This window comes from Phoenix dactylifera, chromosome 1 (genome assembly GCF_009389715.1).
Source record: "Phoenix dactylifera cultivar Barhee BC4 chromosome 1, palm_55x_up_171113_PBpolish2nd_filt_p, whole genome shotgun sequence".
Taxonomy (NCBI): Eukaryota; Viridiplantae; Streptophyta; class Magnoliopsida; order Arecales; family Arecaceae; genus Phoenix; species Phoenix dactylifera.
In genome coordinates, this window is record NC_052392.1 from 13,581,380 (window position 1) to 13,597,827 (window position 16,448).

A 16,448-nucleotide genomic window follows, 5' to 3' on the forward strand; every position below is an offset into this window, starting at 1 on the left:
TTGCCTAAAACCATTCAAGGTTTTCAAATCTATATATATCAATTAACTCATCGAGTAGCTAAGACCGAGGTGAGTCGGTATCTTCGTCCATGTGGGCTGAATGCTCCCATCTAGAGAATTGCCATGGGGGAAAATTTGGCTTGCATGATGCTATTTTTGGATCGAGATATTGAGATCCCAGCAATCATGATAAATCCGGGATTAAATATTATATTTTATTATGATTTAAAAATAAAAATATTTTAAAATATTCCTTGACATAAGATATTGTATCGGTGGATGCCGTGAATTCTATCATTTTATATTGAATAAGATGACAAAGTTGTGTTTTTTATTTATAATATGTTGGTATATCAAGGCTGAGATAAAAAAACTTAACCCATTACGAGAGCTGCTACAAAGTCATAGAGGGAGGCCGATATTTAATTAAATCATGAATGACTGTGCTTTCCATGAGACGCAGATTTCTGCTAAGCTTGGAAGAAATCATAAACTATAACACGTCTATGATTGCTTTATATAAAATAAAACATCTGATATGAAATCTAAAGTAAAATGATTAATTGGTTGATGGGATCCCTGTCCTCTTTTTCTTTTTTTTTTTGTTTTTTTTTGGCGCTATAATTCCTCCTCCTCTAGCCAAAGAGTCTCTTCAGAATGGTTAGCTACGTAAGAGGCTATACAATCTGCTGCCCCGTTGGCCTCACAGTACATATGCTTTATCTGAACGACCATCCTTCCGTACACTATAGTCTGAATATTCCTAAGCAGTAGGTGGTCATCGCACGCTGCTAGATCCAATCAATGACTGTCGTTAAGTCGCCCCCCAGCACTATAGCAGATGCAGGCAATAAGCATCGGGCATAACTCAAGTCGGACCAAGCTGCCTTCAACTCCGCCCCTAGAACCGATATGCCAAAGATTTGGCAGCCACCAGCCGTAATCACCATGGAGTCCCGACCTCCGATGATGAAGCCCGTCTTTCTCCTGCTCCTACCATCCAGTACACATCCATCGAAGTTTACCTTAAGAAAGCTCGGAGATGGGGGCTTACACGTGAAGAACACCATACGGAGCGCTCCATGAGCAAAAGAGGAGCTTCAGGTGTCCCGAGCTATCAAGTGCTTGCTTCGAATCTATACTCGATACTTCTCATCAATTTCATGCTAAGCTTGCGTTTTTCATGGCAATTTTTTGAGTGAAGATATTAGCTCGAAGGAAAATGATACTTGAAGCCAAATTTGGTACAGATTTCATGGGAGGGCTGATTAGGCAACCTGACTTGGTCGCCTGGAGCTGACATGGCAAGATGAGTTGGGTACAACAATCTCTCTCTCTCTATATATATAAATTAAAAACACAACCGGCCTTGTGGAGGAAGGTGATAACGAGGGCGAGTTTGCTGGCGAGTTGGACGCTGAAAAAATCGTCATTATGGACGGATATTTAAGCTCACTCTAGTAAATTCGAGCTAAAATGTGAAGATAAAAATATTTTTTAATATAAAAAATAATAATATATTAATATATTATATTAATATCATATAAATATTATATATATAATACTTATAATATATATTATATTATAGTATAATATTAAGTATATTATTATTCAATTTTATTTTTAAATTATAATAGAAATATATTATTATACTTTATATGTATATTAATTTATTACTTCTATTTTTCCTTTTTAATTAAAAAATGCTAGTATTAAAATAATAATAATTATAAGTAGTAAATAAAAATATTAATTTTATAATAACAACTAATATATTTTTATAAAATTGATAATCTATAAAATTAATAAATATGTTTTTTATAAATATATAAATAAATAAATTATTAATAAATATTATTTTTTGGAATATATTGAAAATGGTTTGGATATTATATAGCCAATAATTTTGGACTCTTACCGAATACTAAATAAATTATTTGTAGATATTTAAAAAATTTTAACTGGAATATAATATACCCAATGACCTGGGATCAAATAATCTCGGATAAGAATCATGAGTGATCTAAGATCACCTGTGATTGCGTTCGGATCACCAAACGCCACCATGCCGTCCCAAATTTGGGTAGGAGTGGTTCTATATACACCCCCCCTATTGCTCAGGACACCCCCCAAAAATTAAAAAAAAAATAAATACTCTCTACACCCCCCCATTTGCTAAGGACACCCCTAAAAAATTTAAAATTCCTAAATTACCCCCCACCCTCCCCACCCCCTCACCTAAATTGCTCTCTACACCCCCCAAACCCCCCCCACCCCGCTCTTCCCCTCCAAAACACCTCGCCAACACCCAAAACCCCCCCCGTTCCTCCTTCTCCCTCTCGTCGCCGGCATTCTCCCGATCTCCGACCACCTCGCCGGCTTCTCCCGGAACCACCTCGCCGGCTTCTCCCGAAATTTTTTTTTTTCACGGTTCGTGTTCCGTTCGGCACTGGATCGCCGAACAAAAGGCTTCTGTTCGGCTGAACAGTGCCGGACAGAAGCCTTCTGTTCGGCACTGTGCAGCCGAACAGATCTGTTCGGTTGAGGGTTGCCGAACAGAAGGCTTCTGTTCGGCACTGTTCAGCCGAACAGAAGCCTTTTGTTCGGCGATCCAGTGCCGAACGGAGCACGAACCGTGAAAAAAAAAAAATTCGGGAGAAGCCGGCGAGGTGGTTCCGGGAGAAGCCGGCGAGGTGGTCGGAGATCGGGAGAATGCCGGCGACGAGAGGGAGAAGGGGGAACGGGGAAGGAGGGGTTTAAGGGGGGTTTGAGGGGTGTTTTTTTTTTTCTTTTCAAAACGAAACGGAGGAGGAGGAAGGGGGGTGTATGAGAAAATTTCAAGGGCAATATGGTAATTACACTAAAGGTTAGTTTGGGTATTTTTTTTTTTGGTTTTTGGGGGGTGTCCTGAGCAATAGGGGGGGTGTATATAGAACTACCCTTTGGGTAGCATTGCTCCAACTCGAAATTGACCTCCGAGCCCCGGCCCCGGCCTATAATTCCTTGAAGCCTTCGCCTTCCAGGGGAGTTCGATAACGGAGAAAAACCCCGGGGGTCGAAGGATTGGAGCCAGACCTCTCCTTCTTCTTCTTGTCGGTTTGTACGACTTCGTTGTCGGATCGATCTTGTTTTCTTGGATTGCGTTTCTGTTGTTGATATTTTCCTGGCCAGTGCCGTAAATTATTTGCTAGTTTCCGACGTTTATTCTTTTGGTCTAGTGTTTGGGTATACGGTGTGACGATTCGATACAGCGGTTTTGTTTTTTAGTCTGGATTCTGTGTTTTGGGGCATGCTTCTGTTTCTTGGGGTTTTTCCTGATTGTGTGAGGATTTTCGCTTGCTTTCATTTAGAAATCGTCTCTCTCTTTTCGTTTGCTTACATCGGAGTATGATTTTATTGGGCATTTCTTCAAAAGATCGGATTTTTAGTGGAGGATTACGAGTTTATGTTGTGATTCTGGGAACTGCTATTAGGATTTTGGATCATGTGATGGAGGAGGTTTTGCTTCGTAACATCAGCTTTTATTGATTTTTCTGGAAATCAAAATTACCTTTTGTCTGTTCTTTCATGATTTTTATTTAAAATGGTTGATTATTCTCCGATTGGATTTCGGTGGTTTTGATAGGGTTCACACTTTTGAGTGGCCGCCAATGGCTTCCAAGAGGATTCTGAAGGAATTGAAGGACTTGCAGAAGGATCCTCCCACATCTTGCAGCGCTGGTTTGTTCCCTTCCATGCCGCTTCTTCTTAGATGATACTAAGCCCTAGATTTTTTTATTTAAAAGAAATCATTTTTTTATTTTCTTTCTTGCTCCCCTCTTTCCACTTTGGTGGTAGGTAGAATCATTTCTTGAGATGATGGTGGAGAAAGTCATGGATGAATGATGACAATCGTTTCAGTTTGGTTTTTCTTTATCAAGTCTAGCTTTGTTTACCTGTTGGTTTTACCAATCGTGCTCGCTATATGACATTCGTTTAAATTTCTGGTGCAAGGTTATGTTGAATGGAGAATTACCTTGTTATGCCTGCAAATAAGGATCCATGAATCTTGAACCCTTTAATAATACTGCAGTAGACTGATCTGAACCATAGATTGAAACCGGGAAAACAGGTCCTTGCTGGCAGTTGGTTTCAGTTATATCTAGGATACTGCTAATATTGTTATGACATATTCATCTGTTATGAGCTTGTTATGCAATTTCTCTTCTTGTGGTAGTTCATTGCTTAAATTTGCGAATTTTCAGCTGTGATTTGTGATATTAAAGTGATGTGGAAATTAATTCCATCCTCTATATTTTTTCATTATCTGACATATAAAAAGATTTCTGCAGTTGTGAGACCATAACAAAGCAAATGATAGAAATTTCCATGAACCACTTTGCTGCATTTGTAGTAAGGTCTTGCATTTAGCATATAGATGATATATGATGCCTAAACCACTAGGTTCAATGAACAGCAATTTCTAAATACAAATATTTCTAAATAGGTATTCTTGGCTCATGTAATCTGTTGCACTTGTAGGACTACAAGTTTATGGGTTGAGTTCTGATTGACATGTTTTAAGATAGTCATTCTTCTCAGCAATAAATAAATAAATAATGTTGGAGTTTCTGTTAATCCAGAAATGTTGGAGGAGGCAAATTTAGTCTAATTCCAGTCTTGTGCCTTATACCAGATATATTGTCTGCCTATGCTTTATTGACTGTCACTTTTGTTCTATATCATGTATCATCATTGCTAACTACATTTTGTTGTGCTAGTCATTGTACATTCCAGAAGACGTTTCTTTGTTAGTTTCACTTTTAAGTTCTAAAGGTGTCTAGAGAGCGATGGTACTGAGAGCAATATTTTGACATGGCCAAATCCCTTTCTCTTACCCCCAAAAGAATTGCAGCAATGTTGTGAAATGTGGTTGATAAAATTGATCTAGCTAGGCGGTTTAGAGATAGATGTGATGGCCTGTTTGTTCAGCTACTGGAATCAAATGCATCTTGTTTGGGTCAAGTGTCAAAATTAAGCTATTGTGAGAAGGCAATAATTTTAGAAAGGCAAGGAAATAATGCTTCTTTAGCAAAAGAATTTTAAAGCATGTAAACCTTATACACCAATTCCACTTTGAGTATTTTTTGTGGTCTAGCTAGCTCGATTTGTTTGGTGGCCCCAAGCAACAACATGATTATACGTTTGACTGAATCTTTTGAGACCCATACTACAATTTTGTTAGGTAAGCCTAGATTTTTGACTTTAAGAATCCCAAGATTATTTGCATGTTTGATGTTGATCTATGTGCCATATCCACATCACCCCATTCAAGTGTCAGAAAAAAACATTCACTAGGACAGAATAATGTGGTTTTCTTGTGCTTATGATGCATTTTGGGTCAGGGATTAGTGTTAGCTTAAAGTGGGAGCACTGATCTGGGTGCCAAAATGTCCAAATATAGTCCTTTTTTGTTACTGCCCCTATTTTAAAATGTGATGCGTGAGGTTGTACATGTGTATGCGGTCCATTGTCTGCACTACATTAGCTATATGCCTTTGCTGTTCATGGTAATACCATATATGGGCCAAAAAGGCAGTCAACTTAACAATCTGCATCCATATGTGTGGGTCAATCAGTATGGTTGGCTACACGTGATCTGCGGGCCAAATATGTGCTGTACTCTTATATGGGCTTATGTAGATGGAGCATATTCAGATTGATGGTTAAGTTGGATCCAGGTTTCTATTAATTGTTAGTAATGCTACTATTATTTATCAATATTATTTTCGCTATTAATTTTAAGCACTAAATAATAACACTAGTTGTTAGTTATTACTTATTATTATTAATGTTAATATTTTTTATAAAAATTAGTACTGTCACAATTGTTTTTCTTATACTAAATGTACTTTGATTCATTTTTATATACTTAAAAATAGTAACCTTAGATGTGCGTGTATCTGTGATTTGCGTACTTTATATGCATTATGCGGTACCTTGATCGCCTGCTTATTGCATCAGCTTTTTAAAAACATTGTTCATTGTTATATATGTTTGGAGGGATATATGTATTTTGTTTAAGTTTTGGCAGATCACTAAGATGATATCATGAGTATTTTGTTTCTCTTTAGCCCTTAAATGTTAGTTAAATGGTCCATAATAAATGGTCCATAATCTACTGCAGTAACCCAATCAACACTGATTGATTGGTCATTCTCTAATGGCCCTATTCCTTTTAGAGGAGAGTGGTATCGTGTGCCCCTTATTGAAAATGCTTTCGATGTCAAGAGTCCCTCTTCCAATGCCTCTTTCATCTTCCTCAAACGAGGAGAACTAGAATACATAGAATGCCAATGCTTTTCACAGATGAAGATGGACGAGAGAAGTTTGTCTCATGGATGGATATAAGAGAATGAAAAAAAGAAAGAATAAGGAAAAGAAAAAAAAAATGCTGGATGATTAGGTAGACCATCTTACCTAGTTTTGGTCTATGTATCCATTGTTAAAGGCATATGGTTGCTTTATTTGTGACTTAGTTATGATCATTTGATAGGATTGAGCACATGTGATCCATTAGATTACATTGTCTTGCTAGATGTTTTGACAAGATCGAGTGTCATATATTCAGTTTTAGGCAGTGAGTTTACTAAGAACATTTTTGTTCTTTGCATTCTCCTTTTACAATTGTTGAGCAAGATTTGATTATTTTCCTTGCTTTGGGAACATCAAATTTGTGCCCTTTTGGGTTTTTTTTTTCTTAAATGCACTGCACAGATCAGAACCATGAAATTTAGAAAAAGGACAAGGAGGTAAAGAACTATAAGTACTAAAGGCACAGTTGTATGCCCTGCAAAATCTTGATTCCTTTTTATTTTGCTTCTAGTCTGCACAGAGGAGATTTATAGAATCCATGAAATTATTTGACTGGAAATCTCTATCGAAAACATTAGTTCCTATCTTGTTTTGCTTACATTTTTTTTATTTATTTGGAACCCCATTTTAACAACCAAATTATTTTTATAAAAGTTGCATAAAGCAGTCATACAACACTTCATCTTCTGTAAAACTGACCTAGTGGAGTATACTGACTCAATCTAAGGGCATGTTTGGTTCACCATAGGTGATTAGAAGTGAGGGATATAAATTGCCTGAAGTGACTTTTGATCGCCCCCAGTCGAAGTCATTGCAGCACTTATTTGGGAAGTCCGGGTATAGCACTTCAGTGTTCACTTCTACTGAACCGAACATGTTGCTTCCATGATCTGATCTCCTTTCGCTTTTGGCTGCTTATACTTAATCAACCACACCTTGAGTTATGAATAAAATGAAGGATACCTTTTGGGGGGAGCATAGGTAGTCCACAGCTATGTAGAACAATTTGTTCTCTTACTTTCTATTCTCTCCCCTGCCGCTTCTCTTGGCCTTTTCTTCTTAACTCTAGGAAGGATCTGGATCCCTTCTTTTTCCCATGATAAGAAGATGTACTGGTGTAAACTTCTTTTCTCTTCTCAAAAAGATGCAGGCTGCTTGAAAGCTAACCAGCCACTTGTTTTTGACTTGGATCGGTTATGTATCTTATGTCTCAACTAGGTATCAAATATATCAAAGAGGACTATCTTGAGATCTAATATTAGCTTTTATATCAGAGTACCTCAAACTCCAATAAATACATGATAAAAACTTTAAAAATCTAAGTTTGAGATCTTTGATCTCCTAAATGATGTAAAAGACAGCAATTAATGTCAAACTGGGAGCCATGATTCCCTTCTTTACTCCTTTGTATACCAAGGGTTTGCCCTTGCTTTTAAATTTCAGATGCTTGTGATAGATGAATTCCCTATTGGTATTTAGGAGGTGAATGATGTTTTATATTCTTTGTGGATGGTATGACAATTTTGGTGATGTGAGAATTCAATATAATTGTGAATTGAAGTTCAATTTAGAGCATCATTGTTCAAAAGTTTCTAAGTATGAAATGAATCACTTAGGAGACATTAATTGGGAAAAAAACCTCCTAAAACTTATTGCTGAGAACTTCCAAAGTTATACCTTTTCATCTTTGATTTCTACACAGGATAGTCAATGGAATTGAAAGCAATTTAATAAAATTTGGGTAGGATGATCAATATGGAGAACTGCTTTGGGGTATGTTGTTTGGCTTTTACAAGACTATGCATGGCATGCCCAGGTGCATAAGATCGATTTTTCGAAGATGAGTTTTGATATGGGTATTTGTGAAGGCATGAACTATGAAAGATTTGGTTATTATGGATCACATAAAAGTATTGTAGCTCTTGATTGATAATTTCAGATTGTGTAGTTCTAGGTTGAAGATTAGAGGGTTTCAAATTACATAGAGCACAATTTTAGTCAGAGCAAAACAAAAGTCCGAATTAAAGTTTTGAGGAACTGCCAAGTTAGATGTCTTGTTAATTCATTACACATATGCTTATAAACAAAAAAGGAAGTTTTGGAGACATAATTGGCTATTCATCAAGTTGTCCAAAAATCAATACTCTATATTTGCCACAACTACTAATATGGGGCAATTTGATGTGTAACTATGTAAGCAAAAGATCTCTAAAATATATTAATTTCTGTTTATAGATATCTTAGGTTCCAATGGTTTATATTTTCATTTTGCAACTCCAGCCACTGAATTGGCAGTGGGTGTAAAGTCCTCTCTTTATGCCCTTCATGTATCACAACCTTATCCATTTCTATGTTGATTTACATGAGGACAATTTTAATAAAATTTAGTAGACTATGTATGCTTGTTCACATGAATTACCTCTTTTCTTTTTTTTTTTGAATTTCCCTGAGTGGTAATGATGGCTGGTTGGAAATGGTGTTTAAAGGAATGTTTTGCAGAAATTAACAGTGCAGCAAAGAAAGATTGGCAATATCTTATCCCCTATATGCCTAATTATTACAACTAGTTTTTGCTCTTTCTATGTTGTTAGGCCCCGTAGCTGAGGACATGTTCCATTGGCAAGCGACTATCATGGGACCTGCTGACAGCCCATTTGCAGGTGGTGTGTTTCTTGTGACAATTCATTTCCCACCAGATTACCCTTTCAAGCCACCCAAGGTAACTGTTTTTCATTGCTCAGGCAAGTATTATCAATTTACTTGCATATCTGCATTGTAGTAAGTCATTTTTAGGGAATACTTACCTTTAAAATCATTTTTAAAGAGTCAACAATATTCGCCCTTTTCCACATTACCCTGACCATATAATGATATAACTATTGAAGCTTGTGTCCGCTTTTACATTTTACCAGTCATTGCTAGAAAATGTGTAATAGTTGTTTTTTGGGATAATGCTTCTTTACAAACTGATTTCTTCAGGTTTCCTATTGATTACTGGAAAACTCAGCCAGGGTTGCAAACTATATTATATATAAAAAAAATTATCCAGGTTTAAAAGGGAAAATTATTAAATTGTTGGGACTGGATTGTTGGAGCATAAGATGCTGATAATCAGTTGATAACATTCTGATTAGCTACAGAAAGGTCTTATCCATGAGGACATATACCTAGTTAAACTTTAAGTGGACTTTTTGTTCAAACAAAAAGGTGTCACTCACGATGCTAAGTTACTTTTTAGTTAGTTCATATGTGGTGGGAAACATACTGGCTGTTGTCTAGTAAATGGCTCCTTGGGGGAACTTCTGCCCTTCAGGCTAATTTTTGTGGGGATTAAAGTGGCTGGCATTTATCTTGTCAGGTAATGGTTCTACTATTGACTATGTTCTCTGAGAAAAACTATGGAAGTGTTTTACTGTTCTTGTAAGGTTTGTGAGCCTGCAATAGTTGATGTATTCAGCATTAGCTATTAGCTCCCCACCCCTCATGGAAGAGTACATGTGAGTTGGCACCTATTAGGGGAAGGTGCTCCCTTTTCACACATCGTTTTTTTTTCTTTTTTGTCTCAAGGTATGTCGAAGCTAGTAACTGCTGGCAGAACGCAATATCTATAACCTCTGTAAGTGCCAGCAAATGTGCAATAATTTAGTATTTGCAAGTATTTAGAATGTCTAGATAAAGCTGATAGCCCAAGGCCAATACTTCTACAATACTATACTGGTTAAAACACCAGGACCTGGTGACAATTCTTTCTTACAATTATTTGGTATGATGTGCCCAAAATTGTTATGTGCAATGTCACCTGATTGTGTGGAAAAGGTGTAAATAAGGTGATTATGAAGTCTTGAGGGTTGGAGGACGCTGTCATCCTATTCTCCTGATTTGTAGAGGATATTGAAAATTTTACCATTTTACTGGTCCTGTTACCCATAATTTTTGGGATTGAGGGTTATCTGCAGCCTCCTATGATCTCTCCAACTTCTCTTACTGGCAACTCTCCTACCATGTGAGGATTGTAACAAAATGTACGAAAACAAAAGTGAGCTTATATTTTTTTCACCAGGCAGATGCAGGCCTGTCATGTTTATCATAAATTTTCCAAGCAATAATATAAGCCAAGTTTGGTTTATGTTGATTTTTTTTTTCCATTTTATAACTCTTTGTTGCAATTTTGTTACAGCCTTGCTGATTGTGCATTTCTAAGTAATGTTGCAATCCAAGGACTTGTTTGGTATTGCTTTTGTTTCTTGTTTTTGTTTTTTCAAAAACCCAAGAAGAAAAATGAACTAGATTGAACATGTGAAAACCTTTTTGTTTTTTCATGCTTTTCATAAACTTTAGAGCTTTTGGAAGCAATGGTTTATGGCTCCCAAAAAGAGCAAAAAATAAAAGCAAGGGATAGCAGTTCTATGCAAATGCTATCTTCAACATCAATCTCTATGTGATATTTCACTAATTTGTAGGAAAATAAAAATACAAAAACAACAGCAGTGCCAAACAATCCCTGAGCTTGTTTTATATTGATGTTGTATCATTTTTAGTCTCTCTTTGCATGCATGATGAATACTAAATTTCATTTTCAGGTTTCCTTCCGTACCAAGGTCTTTCATCCAAATATCAACAGCAATGGTAGCATTTGCCTTGACATTCTCAAGGAGCAGTGGAGCCCAGCTCTCACTATATCAAAGGTAATTTTTAACATTCCAACTAGTCTTCCTGTTTTCAAAGAAGCTCCAAACCTAGTTTTGTTTTTCTCTTTCTGTTTTTTTTTTAAACTAGTTTTGCTTTTCTATTTTGTTATATGTTCACAAGCACCTTCGTTCTATTAATTATTGGACACATCAATGTTTTGATACAAAAATTGATTTGACCTTAAGCAAGCATACGTTTGAATGTCCATGAAGTGATACAAGTTTATCCAGTCGAGAATTGTGTTCATTAGGCCCGGCATCAATTGTAGTTTGGAAATGCACTTGAAGATGGCTGGATCAGGTTGAATTGGCTGTAGCAGCTGCCCTGTTAGAACTATAGTTCTGCTATTGTTTTTCTATTTTTAGGGCATTAATAATTTAATACTCTCTTTGTTCTTGCTTTTAACCTATGAAATTTCTTAAATTTGCAGGTACTGTTGTCCATTTGTTCACTTCTGACGGATCCCAACCCAGATGACCCGCTCGTTCCAGAGATTGCTCATATGTACAAGACTGATAGAGCCAAGTATGAGTCCACCGCCCGCTCCTGGACACAGAAGTATGCCATGGGTTAAAGGCCTTTCTGTGCCTTATATATAAATACTGTCTTTTATCTTTCTGGCACTAAATAAGGATAGAAGAATGCTCATATCTACTGTTGTTATCTGGTCGTTTAGCGTGTGGTTAAGAATGTGTGTCCTTGTGTATGAGGTTGTAATTTTCTTTTTAAAGTTTAAACTGGAGCCGATTCAAAACTCGTTTGTGGTTTTCGTTTGCAGCACTCTATTAATAAAGTTGTGTAGGTGTCTAAGGGCTCTGTGGTCCTCTATGGTTAAATGTAAAATAACATTACATTCTTGCAGATGTTACCATTTTCGTCGCTCTGTAATATTATTGCCACATAACAGGATTCTTGGCCCCTGTGAAAGAGCAAACATGAAATCTGGTCATAAGCAATTCTTGGTGGAAAGCTTTATTTATGCCTCACTTTTTTTTTTTTGTGTGTGTGTGTGTGTATAAGTGGACAAAAGCAACAATAGCTGGGTGTCATTCCAATAGGCATAAAGAAAAAAATTCCTCACTTTTCCCTGTATATTTGCCATCCATACATCATGACAAGAATCAGAGATCAGAAATCATAGGCTTAAACAGTTCTACCATGTACACGAATCTCTGACCAATTATAAGATTATTGTTGCTGCCAAATCAGCCAAAGGAACCGCTATTCATTGATAACATGCATCATCAACTCAGTGCAGGGGCCAATGACAACATGTATAATGGCAGCTTGAAACCTTGCTTAGCGTTAAACATATATACCAAGTGCAGCAATCATGCCATCAAAATTATACAAACTGCAAGATAAATTGTACCCGTCATTCCTATTAACATAAAAAAAACAAAAAAAAAAGAGCTGACAGGTTCTACCCTAGGGATATCATCGCATATCACATGGACAAAGGGCACACAAACTAAATGCAGCATTAGCACTAACGCTTTCCTACTGAACTAGACAAACAAGAAATTATGGAGTGGGTAAAAATCTGTCATAATTGTTAGAATGGAAATCCATTTGCCCGGGTCCCAGATGGCACTACAAAATCATTTAAAATCCTACTAGAACCACAATCAGCTCCTTTCCAGAATTTCTAAGCAAAGACCAGTCAGCTGGCATAAATTCTTCATTGCCTCAAAACTTAATAAAACCAAATTAATAGACATCACAGACGAAATTGCTATATTTGTAATGCCAGGTAAACCCCGTTAAAGGTCTCGATAACATGAGCAAAAAATTAAAATAAAAGGAAAAGAAAAGTAGATCATTGAGATTCTTGATAAAAAGAAAAAGTCTTGGAGGACATCATGATAAAAATAATAATAAAAAAAAGAGAAACATTTAACCACCTAAATGCTGTGGGTCGTTGGGATTCCCGATAGAGTAAGGCCTTCACTGCACTTGGTCATCAGTATAAGCACCTCAAAACATATATGGAATTCTGAGCATTATATAGATAAAAAATTCATCAAGAAACATCCCTCAAATGCAAGAAACCATTGCAGCTTGAAGCAATCCTTAGTCAATCTTTACTGATGAGAAGAGGTAGTGGACAAAGTAGAACGACATCAGGAAGCCAATTGTGCCAGTAGATAGCATGACAGCAAGAGCCATGATTAGTGAATAACCCAGGTAGACCATCGCTGACACAGGCCCACTTAAGCTCTTAAGATCAAACACCAAGTAGTTGATGGAGTATAGGAACACATAAAGAGCGACCGAACCAGAAGCAAAGAATGCTTTCCACCACCACCTCCAGTCTTCCACGCAGAGATGCATGTAAGTCAGAACCACAGACACTTCAGCGCAGACAACAACAAGCAAGAGGAGGACGACAAGGAGAAATCCAAACACATAATAGAACCTTCCAAGCCAGATGCTGGAGAGAATAAAGAACAACTCAATGAAGAGGGTCCCGAATGGAAGGGTTCCAGCACCAAGGACAAGCAACCATGAAGGGTATTTCCTCGCTGGAATTTCCCTTGGAATTTGGTTGGTCCTAACTGGGAATTGAATGGGCTCAGCCCGGGTGCCTAAGAAACCACCCAAAAGAATGAGGGGCACCGAGATGCAAAACCACAGGGACAGAAGAGTGAAGTACAATGAGATTGGGAGAGCCCCTGTGCTATTGTTCCACCAAAGCAAGAAGTTTAAGAAGGTGAGAATTACAAACACCACCCCAGGGAAGAAGCAGGCAATTGACCAAGCAACCGACCTCCACCCTTCAGACCCGCCTTTAATGGTACTCCATAACCGGACACCCGTATACCCAGCAAAAATACCAAGGAAGAGATAAAGGAGGATCATCCCAGTCAAGAGCATACCCCGTGATGCAGGAGACATGAACCCAAGGGCAGCAAACACAATGGTCACAGCTGCCATACATGTAATCTGAACACCATCTCCAACCATGACGCAAAGCAGTTTAGAGCATGTTGGCTCTCTAAACACATCGCCCACGACAAGTTTCCAGCCTGAGAGCTCCTCATTCATCTGAGCCTGGGCCTCTTTATCCAACTCCTCATACCTTGTTAAGTCCCTTCGAACAGTTCTCAAGAAAATAACAAACACTATTCCAGCCAAAAAGAAGATGACCATAAGGGAGTTCATGATTGAGAACCAGTGGACCTTGGCACCGTCCATCTTCAAGTAGGCATCCCACCGCGAGGGCCATCTAATGTCGCTCTTCACAAACTCTACTTCATAGGTGAATGTGATCCTCTCCTGCTCCTTGATCATCTGACACTTGTCAAGCTCCAAGGGGCAATTCACAGGGTCAATTTTATCATACATGTTATGCTTTGACATGGTTTCTGCATCACGCTTGATGCTGCATGGGATTACTTCGAACCCAACTATCTCATACCCAGACATCTTCTTCTTATCAGTTTCCGTGATCACCCCCATCCCCTCTTCCCCTGTGCCAATGATTTTCACACCACTCCCTTCATACTCATGGACCAAGACCTTAAACTTGAGGTGATTGATGATATAGTCATCATTGCTTCCAGTGGGGGTGTATCCAACCGGAAAACCAGTCCACTGGATGGTGACACCATTTTGTTGAGTGAACCTCATCACAGGCAGGTTGTCGAGAATCATGTTCACCTGATAGAGATCGCGAGTTCTTTGCTTCAGAAGCTTCACCTCATGCTCATTTAATGGCTTTGTCGTGCAAAGATAAAGCGATTCATTGACATTCATACGGAACTTGTATGGAGAGTTGTCGATCTGATCCCCCATGAGCAGCTCTCCCAGATTCTCTGCGCTCTTCTTGATCCCACCCTGGGGATGGCAGTATGGAAGACTATAGTAGCTAAATGGCAGCTCCGTCTCTATAGAGGTGAGTGAATTTACTTTGACTGGGATGGTTTCACCTTGAGAGTAGGTGTGCATATAACTCCCGGGGAGATAGAAGCCATTGGAAGGACATGTAATCAGAAGAAAAAAGAAAGGAACTAAAGGAAAGAGCCTTTTTGAGATCCTCAACGGTGCCATAGAGACCACAGGCCTTAAACGTATTCCAATAACCTGGAAAGCAACCAAGAACCCTAAATCAGGCCCATCCAAAAGTACCGCTTTATTAAAATTAAAAAAAAATCCAAGCAGCAGATCTACAGATAGAATAGCTCGTATTAACGAACAAGACGCATCAAAATATAAACTTTGGATGCAAAATATTACGAAACTACGGAGATCCAACAGCAGAACCCAAAGCAAAACTGTATATTAAGTCATTTCATATCCAAATAAAGAATATAACCAAATCAAAGCACAGAGCGTGGATCAAGCACTGGAAACTGAACTAAACAAAGGAAACAACAGATCTGAAACCACAACTACCGGATCTTGCCAGGAAAAACCTAAATTCTTCCAATTTCGACGAAAAAACCCTAAATCCAACGGCGCGGATTAGAATGAAATAGATCTAGAGGCAGCAGATCTGACCTTTTCGTGGGATTTGGCCTGGATCCCCTCGGATTCGGCGAACAAACGAGCGGAACAGAGGAAGAGATCAGATATGGGATCTCCCCGGGTTCTGAGAGGAGGATGGGGCGAAGAAGGAGAAGCGGAAGATCGAGAGAATGGCGTCGAAGTACCGCATCACTTATTCCCGTTGCGATTTTGATTTTGATTTTATTAGTATCTAGCGCCATCTCGACCGTCTATCTGGTGTCCTTTCCCGAACCAGGGACCACCATGAACATGAAGTTAGGTAGGGCTTCACTTGTGGGCTCATTAGGGTTAACCCAGAGTAAACCTTAAGCAAAGGAGAAGGTTGGAGTTTGTAGATCTGCTTCAATTAATTAATTTAGCAATATTCTAAAGTCATTGATCTAATTCTATGCCAATCAAGTCCAGACAATTTAAATAACATTCTAGTTAAATATTGATAAAAATTAAAATGGAAGAAAAAAATTATGGTAGTGTTAGAGCGAAAAAATGACTGCATCCCGACCAGAGGTATTGTCCGCTTTGGAAAAGTACGCACTTGCTTTACATCGTGCGCAGCTCTTGATGAGCAATATTCCCTTTACGACTTTGTCCTTCTTAAAAGGGCCCTCTGGAAGGAAATGGGTGGCCCCTCCTTATAAGGCACAATCCTTTCTGCTACTCTTCTAATGTGGAACTAAAGTCCCAGGTCCTCCATCCGCCTCCCAACACTATCCTCCAGCGGGAAGCGGAGAAGTTTTGGTGGAGCCCTTTCTTTAGCGCCAACTATTAGAGTGGGAAAGTGATTGCGTTCCGACTAGAGGTATTGTTCGCTTTGGAGAAGTACACACGTGTTTTACATCGTGCAAGCTCTTGATGGGCAATATTTCCCCTACGGCTTTATCCTTCTTAAAAGG

General features: G+C 38.3%; 2 protein-coding genes across 4 annotated transcripts; one reads left to right on the forward strand and one right to left on the reverse strand.

Annotated features, from left to right (window-relative positions):
* The first annotated feature begins 2,941 nt into the window (after positions 1–2,941).
* LOC103710652 (ubiquitin-conjugating enzyme E2 28-like) lies at positions 2,942–11,931 on the forward strand. 3 transcript variants are annotated; one of them, XM_008796476.4, is made up of 5 exons: positions 2,942–3,096; positions 3,626–3,720; positions 8,946–9,073; positions 10,935–11,039; positions 11,474–11,931. In XM_008796476.4, exons 2-5 carry the CDS (start codon positions 3,651–3,653, stop codon positions 11,615–11,617), a joined length of 447 nt encoding a protein of 148 aa, XP_008794698.1. In that variant the 5' UTR covers positions 2,942–3,096; positions 3,626–3,650; the 3' UTR covers positions 11,618–11,931. The 3 variants fall into 3 exon arrangements, with proteins under 3 accessions (XP_008794698.1, XP_008794699.1, XP_008794700.1); XM_008796477.4 differs by having other exon boundaries at positions 2,951–3,100; XM_008796478.4 differs by having other exon boundaries at positions 2,953–3,092.
* An 810-nt stretch (positions 11,932–12,741) lies between these two features.
* Positions 12,742–15,717, reverse strand: LOC103710650 (transmembrane 9 superfamily member 12). Its single transcript, XM_008796475.4, has 2 exons — positions 15,547–15,717; positions 12,742–15,129 (listed from the first exon to the last, which is right to left on the reverse strand). Exon 2 carries the CDS (start codon positions 15,094–15,096, stop codon positions 13,117–13,119), a length of 1,980 nt encoding a protein of 659 aa, XP_008794697.2. The 5' UTR covers positions 15,097–15,129; positions 15,547–15,717; the 3' UTR covers positions 12,742–13,116.
* Positions 15,718–16,448: the final 731 nt, after the last annotated feature.